This window comes from Aotus nancymaae, unplaced genomic scaffold (assembly GCF_030222135.1).
Source record: "Aotus nancymaae isolate 86718 unplaced genomic scaffold, 86718_ANA_hifiasm-v0.15.2.pri h1tg000003l, whole genome shotgun sequence".
Classification (NCBI taxonomy): Eukaryota; Metazoa; Chordata; class Mammalia; order Primates; family Aotidae; genus Aotus; species Aotus nancymaae.
In genome coordinates, this window is record NW_026988414.1 from 20,158,012 (window position 1) to 20,176,569 (window position 18,558).

The window sequence follows — 18,558 nt, forward strand, 5'->3', positions numbered from 1 at the left end:
CACTGGAGGGGACCATGTGGATCCTCCCGTCCTAGCTCATGCTTGTTTCTTGTTTGTCTTTGCAATGGCATGGCTTTCCCTTCCTTTTCAGCAAGTGTCATGGGTGAGATGAAGGGAATTCTTGGAGATGGTATTTCTATTCAACCTGCCTCATCTCAGGAGCCACCCAATGATTTCAGATAGGAATTCTATGTTGAATGTAGATTACAAAGCATTTAGAAATAAAGCACAGAGATTCCAAAAGGGATTCATTCTACAGGGATGTGAGGCTCTTGAACATGTCATTCTGCGTTAATTCCATTCTGTGGTTAATTCCAGTAAAGGAGACAGAAGAGGCAGCCAAAGACACGAGCTGCACGGAACTGTGCTGGCTCAAGCAGAGCAGGTGCCTTATGCTGAGGGTGGGACAGGAAAGCACACACGTGCGCACGAGCACACACACACACACACACACACACACGAACATCGAGGGGTGTGGTCAGGATGGAAGGCCGGAGGAGCTGAGATTTGGGGAAAATGACAGAAAAGCTTTGCAGACTCTACCCTGTGTGAGTTCAAAATTGCATTCAACTGTTAGCAACAGAGACCTGAAAAACAGTGGCTTAAACAAAATAGCGGTGCATGTTTTCTCTTAGGCAGGGCGGGACTGCTCAGGTGGCTTCACAGTGCCATCAACATCTTGGGCTCCTCCTGTCTTTCTGCTCTGCCATCCTTAGTGAGTGGCTTCCATCTGTAAGGTTACCTCATGGCCCCATATGGCTGCCAGCTCCCCTGTCCTATCTGTGTTCCAGGCAGGAAGAAGAAGAAGAAATTGGGGAAGAGCAAAAAGGTTGCCTTTCAAATGCGTCAGCCATCTCTAAAGGAATTCCCCCGAAATCCCCCCAGTGACTTCTGAGTACAGCTGACTGACCACATCTGCAGGGGAGGCTGTAGAATGTGGTTTTGTAGTGGGGCACATTGCCACATTCAATGACACGGGGATTCTGTTACTAAAGGAAAGAGATCATAGCCAATGAGAAGGCAACTAGCGATTCTGGACACAAGCTCCAGGAAGGCAATAAACAGAGGAGGAAAAGCACAGCCTCCTCACCCATCCCGGGTACACGGGACACTGTCGATAAGCAATAGAAGCCCAAGACCCAAGCTGTAGTTAACTTGCTTTCCTCTCTTCTAAATATTAAAGGAAAGTTCGCACCCACGGTAGTTAGGAGACAGAGCAGCATTGTAAATGCCGGCAAATTCCAGCTCCCTGGGTAGGTTTCAGCACAGGGCAGTGAAAGGGAAGAAGACTGAGAAATCCTAGAGAATTGATGGGGAAGGGGCTTGAACGGGAGTTGTCTGAAGTATGTTGCACAAGGTGTTTTTGGATGTCACATGAAAAAAATGGGTCCCTAATCAAAAAGTTTGGGAAACTCTAGATTGAACCAAGTTATGCAGTTTATTTGATTGCAGAAATAGTTGGGGTCACTGTTGTGCTCACTTGCCTTGTGATTTTTTTTCTTTTTTCTTTCTTTCTTTTTTTTTTTTGAGATAGAGTTTCGCTGTTGTTGCCTAGGCTGGAGTGCAGGGGAGCGATCTTGGCTCACCCACGGCAAACTCGGCCTGCCGGGTTCAAGCTATTCTCCTGCCTTAGCCTCCTGAGTAGCTGGGATTACAGGCATGCACCACCATTCCCAGCTAATTTTGCATTTTTTAGTAAAGACAGAGTTTCTCCCTGATGGTCAGGCTGGTCTCAAACTCCTGACGTCAGGTGATCCACCCGCCTCAGCCTCCCAAAGTGCTGGGACTACAGGCGTGAGCCACTGCGCCTGGCCACAATTTTTTTCTATTTTGAACAGAGAACATTCCCAAGCTTATTTGACCATGGACTCACTTCTTACAGAAAGTCCCGTGGGATAAACTTTCCACACAGTAAACATTTAGGAAATAATGGTGTGGTCAGAGGCTACGTCCTTACTCTGCCGGTTTTCTCAAAGCACTGCTCACGGGCCGCCTGCACCAGAATCTTCTTAGCTCCATTCCAGAACTACTGAATCATAATCTCAGGTCTGTGGCTTAGAAATCTGCATTTTCAAAGCTCTCTGAGCTGTATTCTTAGGCTCACTGAAGTTTGAGATCCACCGGGTGACAGAGTTGTGCCTCCACTTTGCAGACACCATGACTTGATCAATTTACATTCAGGTACCTCCTCCTGGCTCCCTCAAAGCTCATTTCTTTCATCACCATTTGGTACCTGGATAATTTTCTCAGCTCTCTTTCAAGTAGCTTGCATTTATCTTTATTGCTGCTCTCTTTATTGATTTAGGTCCATCTCTGCAATTTGTCAAGCTTGGATTGCATTTTAATCTTGTCCTCCGAAGTAGCTAAGATCCCTTCCAGCTTCCTATCATCCAGAAATCTGATTAGCTGGGTCTCGATTCCATCCTTCAAGCCATTAATGAAAACATTAAATGGTCTTGGTTTGGCACGAAGATCTTCAAGGTTCTCGGTGGGTCTGTGGCTCCCATATCTGCCACTAGTCTCTGCTTGACATAGTCCTGGGTTGGAGATCAGGCCCAACATTTCAGTTGTAGGTTACCGCATCCTCAAGCTTCCTCATCCACGCACGTAGTGCAAATCTGTGTAGGAAAAATACAACCTATTAATTAGTTAATTAATTCCATAGACATTAGAGCAACAAATGTCTTTAAGACACAAGGTTTTCCGGAGCACTTCCCATGCTCCAATCACTGCTCTAATTCCTTCAGATGTGTTAACTCACTTCCTGCTCACAATGCTTCTGTGAGGTGAGTGCTCTGGTTATCTCCCTTTTTAAAGATAATATGCAGATATTGCCAGAGCTGGCAGGTGTCTGGACAAGAATTCAGGCTCAAGCAGTCTGGCTCCAGTGCCCGGGCCCTGGACCGCTCTTCCATCCTTTTGTAGCAGTGGTTGAATGGTTTATGTGGTGGGAACAGCCTACCCCGCGCTCAGAACCCTGAGTGATCAGAAAGACTCACCACGGTGCTCACGGGTTTTCATCCGCCATCTCCGTTCATGTTCCCAAACCATGCCAATCAATATTCTTGGCTGCTAATGGGTAGATGAGGAAATAGAGGGACCAAGATAACTGCCCCAGAGCCTACCTCAGGTCCAGTGGACTCTTTTCTCCTCAGAGGCTTGCCCCAGCAGAGAAGAGGCTTTGCCTGGGACTCGTTGGGGAAGTGGAGGCTGGAACAAGCACTGGGGGAGGGGGAGGCGGTCGGTATTCAGTTCATCCCACCCCACCCCACCCAGACATCCTTGCTATGGCCCCTTCTCAAACCTGTCGCAAAGCCCTGCCAGCCAGGGCACCCGCAAAGCCCACTTTCTCCAGAGGGGCTTGAATCTCTTGTTGGGCTTGGTGTGGGTTTGGGAGGCGATGGCTAGGCCTAAGTGACCTCTCTCATTCAACAGACTCAGCCCCTCAGGGCTGGGCCTGGCCTGACTCCAGCATGCACGAGGTGCGGCCCCCTGTCCTCAGAAATTCAAAGGTCAAGACATTGGCCACAGTCCCGGCTCACTCGGACACGTGGCAGAGGCTGAACCAGAGCAGAGGTGGAACCAGAGGTGTGGGCCGCAGGCCGGGGCAGGGCTGTCTTTGGAGTCCTCGAGAGCAAGCTGGGCTTCCTGGAGGAGAGGGCGTGAGAGTTGGGCCTTGAAGTCAGTTTCAGTGACCCCGGAGGTGTGGGTTGGTGGGGTGGGTGTTGAGGGGCTGTGAACACGCATGCGTGGCCTCGTGAGCACTGGAACAGTGCCGGTGGCAGCGATTTCGCAGACAAATGCCTGCCAAAGCCTCTGACATAAATCAATTTTTCACTTCATTCCTTCGGACTCAGCCCCTCCGTCAGGCACTCAGCAGCTGTTTCCCGAGCTGATGTACATCTCATTAGTCTATCAAGCTGCAACTGCCAAGGCCAAGGCCCCCAGAATGAAAAACCGCCGCGGCCACAGGAAGGGGTTTCGGGTGGAGGGAGGGAGACTGTCGGCCTTTGTTCTCACAAGACCATAAAGCACTTCGCCCACAGGCCACGAGAGGGCGATGGGGGTCCACCCATCGGATCCTCCCAAAGAGCCAGCCGAGGCACCTGCCTGGAGAATCTGGGGGTTGTGAAAGGTGACTCTGTCCAGGAAGGGTGATGGCACTCCTCCCTGCCCCAGACCTCTGATAGCCTTTAAAGCGGCTTTAGCAGCGTGGATTCAGAATGGCTCCTTCTGTACAAAGGCGGCCATTGCTGCTTCTCCTACTGTGTTTGATGCCAGCGTCCTTCCCATCTGCAGAGAAGGACGGAGAATGAGGAGGACACTCAGGATGTAGCTGGCTCCCGGCCATGGACGGTGGCCGCTCTGGGGCCAGCAGGGCAGAGCCGCCTCTCTACATCTGAGAGCTCAAGGGAGAGAGGGAGGCAGGGCAGGGGGAGGGTTGGTCTCAGTCCACAGGGTGACCCTCTGGCCCTGGTTCTGACGGCGACTCACTGTGTAAGCCAAGGAGTGTCTCGCTCTGTGCAGCAGGCAGGTGGTGGGGTCTCTCCCCGTCCAGCATTTCCAGCCTTGAGTCCTCTGAGCTGTTCTAACATGGGAGGTGCTGGCAGGGAGAGAGAGGCCACCGACGTGGGGAGCTGGTGCTGAGCCTGTGATGCTTGGGAACCTGGAGATGCCCCTCCCATTCCTTGGGCCTTGACTGTCTCATCTGTGGAATGACTGGGTCGGACTTGGTGATTTCTAGCCATTGCTTCCCTCCACCTCTGTCCCAGTAAACACACACGGAGCTTTTTCGTTTGTCTCTTTTTTTTTTTTTTTTTTAAGAGGCGAAGCCTCACTATGTTCCCCAGGCCTGAGTGCAGTGGCTGATCCCACTACTGTCCAGCACAGGACATTTCTGGGATTTGGACCTGCTCCATTTTCGACCTGGGCCTGCTCACCCTCCCTTAACCCAGTGGTCGCCCACTCCCGGGAGGCCACCATATTAATGCCAAACTTAGTGCCAAGCATAGTGCGCTACAGCCCAGAATTCCTGGGCCCCGAGTGAGATCCTCTTGCCTTCTGAGTAGCTGGGACGACAGGTGGGTGCCACCACTGTGCCTGGCACAGAGCCTATATTGATGCTAATTCTTCTGATTCTGATTCCATTAAAAAGGAAAATACAACATGTTGCCCTTTGACTGTTTCTGACCTCTGTAGTGCCCCCAAAGTGTCCCAACCGAATAGTGGTTGGAAACCATTACTGTGAATGCACCTATGGCCCTTCTCCCCACAGTGCATCCGAGGGAAAACGACAGAACACCTGATCCAATTAGAGGAGGCCAGCACAGACTGGTAGTGAGGAGCAGGCACGATGCTGCGTTCCCTGTGCTGGCTCCTGGCCTCGTGTGCTCAGCTCTGCCTTCAGTGCTTGCAGGAGCTGTCCCTTGTCCAGCCTCAGATGTCCTAGTCTCCAGCTGATGGAGGCTGCGTTAGCTCTATGGTGGCACACGGGGCTTTTGTGGCTCCCATGGCCCATTGATAATTTGTGTGGCCCATATTTCTTCAGTTGTATCTTCCAATGCTCCCATTGATTTTTAAATTTCAGTGCAATTATAAAGCAAACTGAAGTTTATGGAGTGTAGGAGAATTCATCTGAAAATTCCCTGGGGTGGCACCAGAGATTGAAACGTTAGATGCACAAAGAAAGAAACAATTGCAGCACATTGCTTGGCTCTGCAGTAAATAATATTTATATGGTCATAGAATTGCAGAGCGTAAGAGAATTAATTATGGTTACGGAAATGTGTGGGAGTGTTTGTGAACCTAACAAAAAATAAAAAAAGATTTGGGGTGGGGGAAAGTGTAACCGAAAGAAGTCAAGAACCAAAGCTGGAAGAAAGAAGGCAAAGAAGCTGCTAGTAACATTAACAACTGCATCTTACAAAATGGGGAGTCTAGAAATGATGCCTAACATAGATATAACAAGAAAAAGAGGTTTAACTATTTTATGTCGAGTTGCAAAGGTAACTGTGTTAGCCATGAATGCCACTTGCCAAGATATTTCTGGTTCTCCCTTGTTCTGGACACTTCCTGACCCTCTGTGGTTAGATGGGGCTATGAGATTAGTTCTGGTAACTGAGTTGTGACCCAAAGCGATGGGAATCATTTCCAGGGCTAGCGTTTCATTGGCACTGGGATCAATCTTTCTTCTAGAAGGCGATTTTGTGAGATGGCGGCTGTTCCATCAGCCTTGGGTTTGGAATAATTACACTGTACAGATTCTGCCTCTTCCTGTCCCCCATGGACCTGCAATAGGCACGTCCCGTGAGTGAGAAACAAACATTTCTTGATAGAAGCCATTGGGATTTGGGGTTGTCTGTCATTGCAGCGTTACCTGCTATATGTTGAACTAGCACATGGTGTAACTTTTCTAAAAAGACGGAAGAGGAAGTGGTTGGGGTTATAGGTGAGCTAAGTCTTCAACTATTAGAACAGAAAATAAACAGGTAAAAGAGAAATTGTTCATCCAGGAAGTAGCAAAATTAACATGTTATTTGAGATGTAAAATTGTCAAAAGTGATTACCACTGGGAGGGGGACTAGGGATGGAGCAAAGGAATTTTGCTAGGTCATTGTAAACCTTTTTCTAGTATTTGGCTTTTGAAATTAAAGTTTGTTAGTTTTTGAAATAGGCAAAGTAGGTACAAAAGAGGATGCAGGAAGTCAGTCTATTTTCGTCTGTTTTCCAATTCAGAAGCAACACCTTACCAGTTTCTTAGGTGTTCTCACGAGAGTAGTCTAAGAATACAAAAACATACACAGTCTTACATGCCTTTACTTTCGCTCAACTTTATATCTTGGATATCATTCCTAACCACTTATTTAAAGCTGCTTTTGCTTAAAAATAGCGAAATAGTATTCCCTTGTATGGATATACTATCACTGAGCCGGCCCCCACTGTGGGACATTTGTTGCTCATTTCTAACGTTATTAACAATGCTCTGTGAATATCTTTGTAACATGTCATTTTACGCATGTGTGAGCCTATCTAAAGGCTAACATCCTAAAAGCGAAATTCCTGGGTATGTGTACAATACACACACGTACTGAGAGAGTGTACCAACTGCCTACACGAGTTGTAACAATATTCACTCCCACCAGTCCTGGAGAAAGTGCCCTGAGCCAGCGTGTCACCTATACGGTCTGTTGATTGATCGGAATATGAGTTAAAGTGGTGGAGGTTTATTTTCTAAATTACTCCCTGAATTATCCATTGAAATAAATGAAAACAAGACTGTAATACTGCACTGGCACGAAGAGTTTTAAATTAAATCTCACATTCTTCAGATCTTGTTGGCGCTCACTCTTTCCTTCATTTACCCAGCAAATGTTGGTGTAGTACCTTCTATGGTCAGAGGCTGCTAAACACAGTGAGTGGATGGATATGGATGGACAGATAACCAAACCATATTTCAGATCTATAGCTCCAGTAAAGGAACGAATGCAAACAAATACTCGGGACTCTAAATAGTCTTTCTCTTCTAAAAATTTTTATACCCACACATACATCTACGTATCTGTATCTCTCAATGATTCTTTCTCCATTTCTCCGTCATTGAATGAGAGTTGTAGAAGCAATGACTTAGTCTGAGAGTGAAATTGTGAAATTATAGCATTTGCAGCTCATTCCTGTTCTCTCCAACTTCTTCCATCACTCAGAACTGTGATCACCTCCCTCCCATTCCCCCAGGAGCTCATTTTTTCTACCTCCCTCCTCTTGGCTTCCAACAGGCACAGCTCTTCCCAGTTTCAGGTGAGGCTTCCTTTGCCACTGTGCTTACATCAGGACACCCTATTCCCTGGCTGTGACATCAGCACACCCCAACTCCTCCACACCCCAGTCTCCTTTCTGAAAGGAAGACTGGATCCCGTCACTCTCCTACCTAATTCTATTGGTGTTTCCTCTTTGCCTTTCATAAAGCGTGGCATCAATGCCCCGAAGCTCTCACCGCTTCTGTGCCAGGCTCATTGCTAAGTGCTGGGTGCACATACTATTCCATTTCACTCTCCTGACCACTTTCAGAGGGGGTCATAATATTACCCACATTTTACAGGGAAAAATTGGGCCACTGAAGTGACTGAGGACCAAGGCCACCTAGCGAGGAAAGGAAACTGCAGGAATCTCAGTCTGTTTTCAAAGACTGACCCTCATCCTAGCACGATGGCACCATATCATTTTGATGAGCTTTCTGAGATGACTCCCAAGGGACAGAATTCAAGGTTCCTACACCTTTGCTTCCAGGTTCCCTTGTTGTGGTCTTCCTTGTAAGACACTTTGCCATGCAACTCGCTGCTTCTGTTCCCAGAGCGGGAACAATTCAAGCATAGGACTGAGGCAGAGATTCTCAGAAAATGCTGGTGAAGTGGAATCCCACTGCATTCAGGTAGCATCCAGTGCTGCGTGCCTCTTTTCCCCACCCCTTTCTTCAACCTCTCTGCATCTGGGCTCTGCACATGCCTCTGTTCCATCCTGGCCAGGTTTCCATGGACAGGCACTCTTGTGGCCACATGCAGTGTCAGCCTGGGGCCCTGCCTTTGCTTCCTCTTATAGCCAAAGTTGTCTCCCATCTTGGTCTCCAGCAGGCTGCCCATGAACGGCTGTGTCACCTCCATAGCTTCTTGCTTTCTAGCTTCACAAGATAGATTTTCCTTCAATACACAACCTTTTTTTTTTTTTTTTTTTTTTTTGTTGAGATGGAGTTTCGTTCTTGTTGTCCAGGCTGGAGTGTAACAGCACAATCTCTTCTCACCACAACCTCCGCCTCCCGGGTTCAAGCTGTTCTCCTGCCTCAGCTTCCTGAGTAGCTGGGATTACAGGCATGTGCCACCATGCCTGGCTAATTTTGTATTTTTAGTAGAGGTGGGGTTTCACCATGTTTTTCAGGCTGGTCTCGAACTCCTGACCTCAGGTGATCCCCTGCCTTGGCCTCTATCTACAACCTTCTTACCCCAAGTTAGGAATCTGTCCACAGCTTTGTCCTTCACTCCCCCCTCCCCAACACATACAAGACCCACCCACAGTCCCTGCTGGGGACGTAGAAGCCATTCCATAAACAGAAGCTGGATGAATATTTAACGGGAAGGAGTATATTAACAACTTACGTGGGTGTTGTAATGATGCACAGTGAAATATTCCCTCACCTCTTGGTGAAATTATCATTCCAAACCACGGAATACATTAGGTTTTATGATCTACTTGCTTCTTTGGGGAAATACAAATCTTAAAACATCATCTTCATATGACAGGGCAAAGAGTCCCCAGGGACACAAGATGTTTAAGGACGTTAACTGAGAATCAGAAATAGTTTGCGATTAATATTGGGGTTTTGTTTATGGGCACAAATAAATTCCAGGTCTAGGGCTGACTTACAAAAATCTGTCTGTGATGAAAACTCTGATCGCAATTGATGGAATGGGAAAACAATCTGAGTTTAAAGAAGTGACTTGGGGCACGGTTGCAGTGTTTAGAAGCTAATATTTTCTGACCATAAATTTATATGCTATTCAAACATGCCGAGTCATCAACTGAAATAAATAGGATAGAGACTAGGAGTTTATATTGCTGGTCTACAGCTATCCAAATTCTGTAGATAGGTCATGTGAAATGGAGCACTTCCTTTTCCGGGGTCATTGAAAGGGGCCTGCTCGCCCTTCTTCCTTACCCATTAAGGCGAGGAAGCCGTGGTAATTCTCAACAGGAGAGCAGAGGCAGAAGCACTGGCATTTGGAGCCTGGCATGGCTGGAAGTAGGCAGGAATCCTAATGGAAGGAGCACTGATTTTGGAGTGGGGAGACCCCTGCTTTGGGAGTGGGGAGACCCTGTTTTGGGAGTGGGGAGACCCCCGTTTTGGGAGTGGGGAGACCCCTGCTTTGGGAGTGGGGAGACCCCTTTTTGCCTCCTCCCTGCCTGTTAGTCGTGTGACTCTCACATATCCAAACCTGCTCAGGCCTCCTCCTTGGTCCAGAACCCATCACAGACTGCCCATGGCTTCTAGAACAAAGTCCAAGCCTCCAGATCCTTAGCTGCCTCCTAGCATCCTCTGCGGTCAGGCTCTGCCACTCTGCAGGCTCACCTCCCAGCACAGTGGGCTTCTGAGCCTCACCACAGGCTCTCTCACTGCTTGCACACTTTCCATAACATGCAGCCTCTGCCCAGGATGCCCTTCCTTTCAGAGCCATTTGGTTAGGAAAAAAAAACTGTTTTTTTAAAAGAGCTCAGAAGTCATCTCCTCTTTGAAGCCTTCTCAGAGTCCTCTGGGAAGTCAGAAGAGTTTAACCCTCTTCTGACTTTCTAGTAAACCCTGAATATCTCGTAGTCTTGTGGCCTTGTGGTACACAGAATGAGTAGATTATAGTTCCTGTCTCGTTGGTGATGAATCTGGCTAGGTGACTTGTTTAGTCCAGTGGGAAGTAAATCTGAGCCAGGGTCTTAAGAGGCAGTGCACAGCCTGTGTTCTTTTGTGCTTCTTTGATTTTCCAAGGGGAATGTAAGGTGATGTGGACTAAATCTGATCCCAATCCAAACCTGGAGCCAACTCCAGCTGACCTGCATCCTAAGGCAGAGCTGCCCCCAGGCAAACCACACAACTGCAAGTGAAAAAAATGCTTGTTGTAGGACACCACCGAGTTTTGAGGTGGCTTGTTATGTAGCATTTGTGTGGCAATAGGTTGACCAATACATTATCACCTTGGAGCTGAACCTCAGAGAGAAGTGTAAGCAGAAGAACATCAGCTGAGTGTGGAGGAGTTAAAAGATATCAGGGCTGCTACTCTAAGCCTCTCAGAGAAGCCAACCATTGGTGTGAGGCCATGTCTAACATGGAAGCGGTAGCACTAGAGAGAGGAGAGATCGATGGGCAGAGACGGTGCTGCTGGATGGATATCCAGTTCCTGGAGAGAAACCTAAGAACTCCCACATGGCCTGGTGGGGCATGAGGAAGCTCTAGGAGAACTGCCTGACTTACATCAATTAGGGGACAGCACAGGGGAGCTACAAAGCGCAGGGTCTTGGGACCTCGGGCTATGGAAGGACTTTAGTTATCTGTTTGATACTCCCAGACCAGACCATCCACCCTTAGCCCTAGAAGACCTCATCATAGCATGCCCAAGACCCCACAGGATGAGGATGTAGTAGTAGAGGCCACTGAGGACCCAGAGGGGACAAGCACCCAAGGTCACCCTTCCCATCACTGTGCCAATACCGTATCAAAAATTAGGAGGGAGGAGTGGAGAAGCTACGAATGGAGAAAACTTTTTTTTTTTGAGACGGACTCTCACTCGATCACCCAGGCGGGAGTGCAGTGGTGAAATCTCAGCTCACTGCAACCTCCACCTCCCGGGTTCAAGCTATTCTCCTGCCTCAGTCTCCTGAGTAGCTGGAATTACAGGTGCCGGCCACCACGCCCAGCTAATTTTTGTATTTTTAGTAGAGACGGGGTTTCACCATGTTAGTCAAGCTGGTCTCCAACTCCTGACCTTGTGATCTGCCCACCTCAGCCTCCCAAAGTGCTGGGATTACAGGCATGAGCCACCATGCCCGACCGGAGAAAACTTTATGACTTTATGGATGTTAACTTTAAATCAACTGAAGTCATCCCAGGAGACTATTCTAAATGGAAAGAGATTGAGTTACCTTTAATTAAGAAGCTTAAGGTACCCCTGCCCTAGGTTGAATTTCCTTATCAGAGAAAGGGTAGAGGCTTGGGTACAAGATGAAACATGTTGCAGAGGAGACAGTTGTTATTATGTAACATCTAAGTGGTAGTGGGCAATTGTTGACTCTACCTGCTATGACCTGAATGTTGGTGTCCCTCTAAAATTCATATATTGGAACTTAATTTCTAAAATGATAGTATTAAGAGATGGAGCTTTTGGGAAGTGATTAGATCACAAGAACTCTACCCTCATGGGTGGGATTGGTGCTCTTATAAAAGGATTTTAAGGAGTGAGTTTACCCTCTCTGCCCTTCTTTCACATGTGAGGATACAGAGAAGGTACCATCTGTGAGGAACAGGACCTCATCAGACACTAGATCTGCTGGCACCTTGATCTTGGACTTCCCAGCCTCCAGAACTGTGAGCAATGAATTTCTGTTGTTTATAAATTACCCCGTGTAAGGTATTCTGTTATAGCAACAGGAGTGAACTCACATACCACTATACACACTCTGCTGGCACTGATGGTGCTTTGGAGGTTGAAGGAATTGGGTGTTCGACGTGGGATGGAGAGTTATGGGAAAGGGGCAGTTGTTGCATGTTACCGGAGCTGGAAAGTAGAAAACTGGACATTTATGTGACTAAGAAAAATGGAAGTCCCTTACTCCTGAAGCTCTTCAGTGACGTTAGGAAGATTCTCTCTTTCCCATCACATATGGATTTAGGGTTAAAGTCATTCCACTTAAATATTATGGCAACAGAGAGGGCCTCAGGACCTGGACTCTTGAAAGTTTCACAAGATGGAGAAGGTAGGTGGGATTATTTTCAATACATCTCTTCTAGAGAAGGATGAAATGAAATGTGTGTGTGTTGGGGAGTGATTCAGGAGAGTCTGAAATAGGTCAGCCTGATACTGCATCTTTCATCGTTGTTGCTGTAACAAATTAGCAACAATTAACACAATTAACTTTAGTGGCTTAAAACAAGCCTCCACTATATGTGAAGGAAACTAGCAGGCAATGGGATTGGTTAGTATCCAAGATCATTAGTAAGTGTCAGAGCAGGCAGGAGCCCGTCCCTGATGGGTGGGAGACTCAGAGGAGAGTCAGTGACTCCTGCTCTGCACTTTGGGTCAAAAAGCTGAAGGCTGTATGGTGAACTGAATAATCGTCCCCAAAGGATGCCCACGTCCAAATCCCTGGAACCCATGAATGTTGCATTCCATGGTAAAAGTCACTTTGCAGATGCAACTAAATTAAGGATCTTGACATGGGGAGATTATCCTGAATTATTAATATCTAGGTGGGCGCAATATAATCACAGGAGTCTTTATAAGAGTGAGACTGGAGTTGCAGGGAGGGGAGATGATGGAAGCAGAGAACCGAGTCATGTAGCCAAGGGCCAAGGAATACAGGCAGCCTCTAGGGGCCGCAAGAGCCAAGGAACAGATTCTTTCCGGATCCACTCTGAGAAGCAACCATCCCTGCTGACACATTGATTTCAGCCTCAGAAGACTCATTGTAGGCATCTGACCCCCAGAACTTAAGTGAAATAAGCCACTAAAGTTAATTCTGTTAATGGTTGCTAATTTATTACAGCAACAATGAAAAACAAATACAAGCGGGAAGCAATATAATGAAGCAACGATAGGGGACTGTGTGACAGAAGCTGGTTTTTATAGAGAAACACACTTACAGGAGGTAGTGCAGAGTGAGAGCTTTTGAGGCGAGCAGATGTGGAGGTCTCACCCTGGTTCTATCCTTTCTAGCGGTGTGATCATGAGCAAGTGACTTATCCTCTTAGAGCCTCAATTTCGTCATCTGTAAAATGAGGATACTCACCTCGTAGTCTTGTGAGGGCTAAACTGTGCCTGGTACACAGTAGGCACTCACCTAATAGTAATGTCTATTATCATTATCAAAGAAAAAAATCCGAAAGGACCTACAGCAACATGACAGTCATCTCAGGGTGAGAATGACTTCATTTTTCTTGTCTTCATTTTCTGATTTTTCTTTTTCTTTTTTCAAGACAGGGTCTTGCTCTGTCATCCAGACTGGAGGGCAGTGGTGCAATCATGACTCCCTGCAGCCTCAACCTTCCTGGGCTCAGGTGATCCTCTCACCTCAGTCTCCTGAGTAGCTGGGACTACAGGCAAGTGCCACCACGTGAGGCTAAGTTTTGTGTTTCTTGTAGAGATGGGGTTTCGCCATGTTGCCCAGGCTTGTCTGGAACTCCTGCGCTCAAGTGATCCTCCCGAGTCAGCCTCCCAAAGTGCTGGGATCACAGGCTTGAGCTACCACCCAGCCCTGATTTTTCTATGATAGACGTAAGGACCTTTGGAATAAGAAAAAAGCAATAAAAGGTGTACTGCAACAATTAAATTATCTGAAAATGTTATAAAGGTCTAATTCATTCTCAAACAATGAACTACGGTCCATTGCTCTGCCTCGTTTTTATTACTTTGATTTTTACAAGTTACTTGGAATTAAATGTTTTATCTTGCCAGTTCTTTTAAATAATTTTTCAAAGTGTATGACATTTGTACTGTCTTCCATTAGATTGCTTTTGTCCATGTGTTTTGTTCCCGAGGTTTTGGAGCGGTAGGGACTCTGAGTGAGGGCAGAAGGCACATAGGGAAAGAAAGAGGGAGCTGGGCCTTCTGGAGTCTGCAGGGACAGGCTGGGGCATCTGGGGACAGAGAGCAAGCACACTTTCATTTGATACTTAACTCTGGGAAGAAAAAGCAAGGTTAAGCTGTGATTTTAAGCAAATCATGTTAAGAAAGTAATTCATTGTGGGTATTTTTTGCATATGGCTTAAAACCATGTCTCTACTTAGTCACGTAGACATTAGCAGGTAAGGAGAACCTTATTTTTAATATTAATTCAACAAACATATCGAGCATCCACCGTGGGCCAGGCAGACCAAAGAATGGATTTGGGAGGAGAGTGGTGAGTGGATGAAGAGAAACAGAAAAGTGAGTGAATCGAGCTAGCCAGTTTCCATAAGCCTATTATCTACTTCCACATTTTTCGTATTTACCTTATATCTCACTCTATTTCTCTTTTTATTTTCAAAACAATTTGAAAGTAATTTTCAGACATCACGATCCTTCATCCCTATATATTTCAACATAAATCTCTGCTATGGACTAAATTGTGTCCCCTTCAAACTCCCATGTTGAAGCCCTAACCCCAAATGTGATATTTGGAGATGGGGCATTTAGATGAGGTCGCAAGGGTGGAGCCCTCACAATGCGATTAGTGCCCTTGTGAGAAGAGATACCAGAGGGCTTCTGTGCTCTCTCTGTCTCTCTGTTGTGTGAGGACACAGTGAGAAGGCAGCTGTCTGCCAGCTGAAACTACAGCTTTCAAGAAGAGAGCCCTCACCCAAGTCCAACTATGCTGGCACCCTGACCTAGGACCTCCAGTTCCTAGAACTGTGAGAAATAAATGTTTGTTGTTTAAGCCACTCAGAATATGGTATTTTGTTATCACAGCCCAAGTAGAGTAAGACAATTGCCTAAGAGTAAGAACATATTCCTATAGTACCATCTGCTATTAATACTAAGAAAGTTAAACATAATTCTGTAATATCATCTAATGTCATCTATATTCAAATGTCCCCCAAATGAGTTCTATAGCAATTGTAAGCTACTCTGATTTTATTGCTGTTGTTTTAATTACCTGGAATAAAACTGAGCTTTGATCAGTGTTGCCAATGGCATGTCTGTTCACCATATAGCATTTGCTGACGTTGCAGAGTCCTATTTAAAAGAATATCCCCAGGCTCTGCCAGGCTTGCCCTCTACCTTCTTGTTAAATGACATCAAATAGCATGTCTTAAAAAAGCTGGACCCTTTCATCTCCCCTTTCTAACTGTACCTGGGAGGAGCTTAGGCTCTCTTCACATGGACCAGGTGATGTTCACTCAGGTAGGATGAAATGGGGTGCAAGAAATTAGGTCATTTAGCCCCTTCTGCAGCTGCCAATTTTGAATTGATATCATTTAATTTGGAAAATATTTATTCTGTGTCTGCCATGTTCAGGGGCCTTTCACATGAATTATCTTGTTACATGCTCACAGAAACTCTGCAGAATATAGTGGGACCATATTTCCTTTTAGAGCCCTGGGTATACAAGAAATGTTATTATTCGTTATTTCCTTTAAGTCAGCTTTGGACTCTTTGAGTTCTTGTTTTACTACATTTTTTTTAACCATTCTGCTTCAGGTTATTGGGGTCCCCCTTCCCAAGTAGGCTTCCCTTACTTGCAGCCTAAAGCGTAATAACCAATGATGCTTTCGTCTACAAGTAACAAAACCCAACTCACAGCGGCCTGAATCACAAGGCATCTATCCTTTACTTAAAAGGATGGAGGAGGAGGATGTTGGCCTTAGTTCAGCTGCCCAGTGGTGGCATCAAGGCCTCCAGCATTTTGCTCGCCTCTTCTCCCTCGGGCTTCTTCCTGCATGGTTGCAGTATGGCAGCTGAGCCCCACATCTGCACTCAAAGGCAGGAGGAAGGGTGGAGGCTGAGGTTGTGAGAAATTTTCTTTTCCTTTTGTGAAAGGAAAATATCTTGGGCCCCCAAAATCACTAAGCTAAAGGGAAAATTCAAGCTGCGAACTGCTGAGAGCAAACCTGCCTCACATGCTTTTCAAAGTTATTCCTCTGCTCACTGAGATAAATACACATGTGATTGCCTCCTTTGCAAAAGCTAATCAGAAACTCAAAAGAATTCAGCCATTAGTCTCTCACACCCATCTGTGACCTGGAAGCTCCCTTCCCTCTTCGAGTCTTCCTCCCTTTGCTTCAGGTTGTCCTGCCTTTCCAGACTGAACCAATGCACTTCCTACATATATTGACTGACGTCTCATCTCTCCCTAAAATGCATAAAACCAGGCTGTGCCCCGAACACCTTGGGCACATGTTGTCAGGACTTCCTGAGGCTGTGTCATGGGTACACGTCCTCAACCTTGGCAAAAGAAACTTCCTAAATTAACTGAGACCTGTCTCAGATTTTCTGGGTCCTCACTGTGCTTCTCTCTCTTTAATCTTTCCCCTCTCAACTCATTGGCCTAACATGAGTTACATGGTCACTGCTAGCCACAGGGGAGACCGGGAAACTGGGTGTTTAGCTTTTCTAGCCTCTGTAGTGGTGAGAAGAGAGAAGGGATTTGGGAATTTCCTTTGGATAGCCACTTAGCACTGTCTGCCTCATTATTAACCCCTTTTTACAAAAGAAAAACTGAAACTCAGAAGAGCTCTTATTTGCCCCAACGATCAAGCCACTAAGAAGAACTTGAATCCACATTTCTTTGACTTCAAGTTCACAAAATTTTCAATAAGCAATTCTTACTGACTGAGGGCATTCTATAGGGCACACAGCTCTCTTGCCACCCTCATACGTACATTTATTTATTCAAACATCCATGAGTGCTTATTGTGTGCCAGCCCTCGGCTGAACACCAGGGGTCCAGAAATGGATGAGCAGGGCACAGTCCAGTGGGCTCGCTGATGCATTAACAGATGGTTCCAGTTCAGAGTGGCAAGTGCGCCAGGAGAGCTGGCGTGTGAGCACAGATGAAGAAGAGTGTGAATGACTAAGCTTCCAAAACATACCTTGCCCAATGTCGCCTGCTAGAGTGTGGCAGAGCAGGGACCCAGAGTCTGAGTTGTCTAATTACAAAGCTGGAAGCCTGCCCCTCTTCCCTTGCACCTTCTGCCGTGCACAGCTGCCAGTGGAGGGAGCAGCTCTGGCACCCAAGCAGGCATGGACCCCAGCTCTATGTAGGTGGCTTCTGAATGATGATGGTTCTTGTCACAGCATTCTCCAGAAATGATGGCATGAGCTTAAAGAAAACAAAAGTGGTGCCATCTCCAGAATAATCCCCCTGCAAGCCTGTTCAAAGTGTTTCGACTAAAAAAAAAAAAAAGAAAAAAGAACTGTTTTGGTCACATCTAAGCTGGGCTCAGCAGAGTGAAGCTAGCCATCTAGAGCTTCAGGTCCTAGCTACGTACTTTTCTTCAATGATAGCATTTTCCCCCTTAACTGAGGTCACTCAGTTCCCACTTGGCTTTACCTATGGTTGGTTGTAGGCTGTAAATAAAAGGAAATGCCAACTTCTCACAACTTGGAGAAAAACCCAGCCCAGTCATGGCTTTTCCTCCCACTGTAGAAGCTGAAAATGCCAGACACTCACATCCCAATCTCCCTTGCACCAAGCAGAGTCATGGCCTAGGCTCAGCCAATCAGACTCATCGCTCCTGAACTGAATTACAAGCGCTTGAAGTGGAGAAGGAGGGACCCTGCAGGAGGCATTCTAGCAAGGGCGTTGGCAGCCAGAGCAGCCACAACAGTTTCCCGAGGCGGCAGATCTAGTGGCTGCATCTGAATGGAACAGCAGAGGGCTGGCATTGTAAACTACGAGCTGTGGGTCCACAACAGCAACAGCGGAGTCTCCACGGGGTGGGTTCTGAGCCTGGTTTCCAACATTGTCCCAGCCGTATGGCCTCCAAGGCTGGTTTTAGGCTCTCTCACATACTGTGTGCTACTCAATATCCTATAATAAATTTCTTTCCTGTGTAAATTAGTCAGAGTAGATGTTTGTTGCTTGCAAACTAAGCACCCTGGCTGTTACATGCACAACTTCTGGAAGGGTATGCAGGCACAATCCATTACTAAAATGACTAGTCTCACTGCAAGCTTTCTACTGAGCACAAAAGATGCTGCAAACTTTTTTTTTTTTTTTGAACTGGACTTTTAATTTCAGAATAGTTTTAGACATACAGAAGCAGTGCAGAGCAGTTCAAAGGGTTCTCAAATATTCCACAGTCAGTTTCCCATATTCTCAACATTCTTA

The 18,558-nt window shown here is 46.5% G+C and overlaps 1 protein-coding gene across 1 annotated transcript in view; it reads left to right on the top strand.

Annotated features, from left to right (window-relative positions):
• Positions 1-18,558, top strand: part of LOC135276023 (collagen alpha-1(XV) chain-like) — a 37,802-nt gene that overhangs the window by 15,382 nt on the left and 3,862 nt on the right. The window contains exon 6 of the mRNA XM_064378947.1: positions 12,023-12,115. Within this exon, the coding sequence (XP_064235017.1) occupies positions 12,023-12,115 (93 nt within the window). The remainder of the gene's footprint in view (positions 1-12,022; positions 12,116-18,558) is intronic.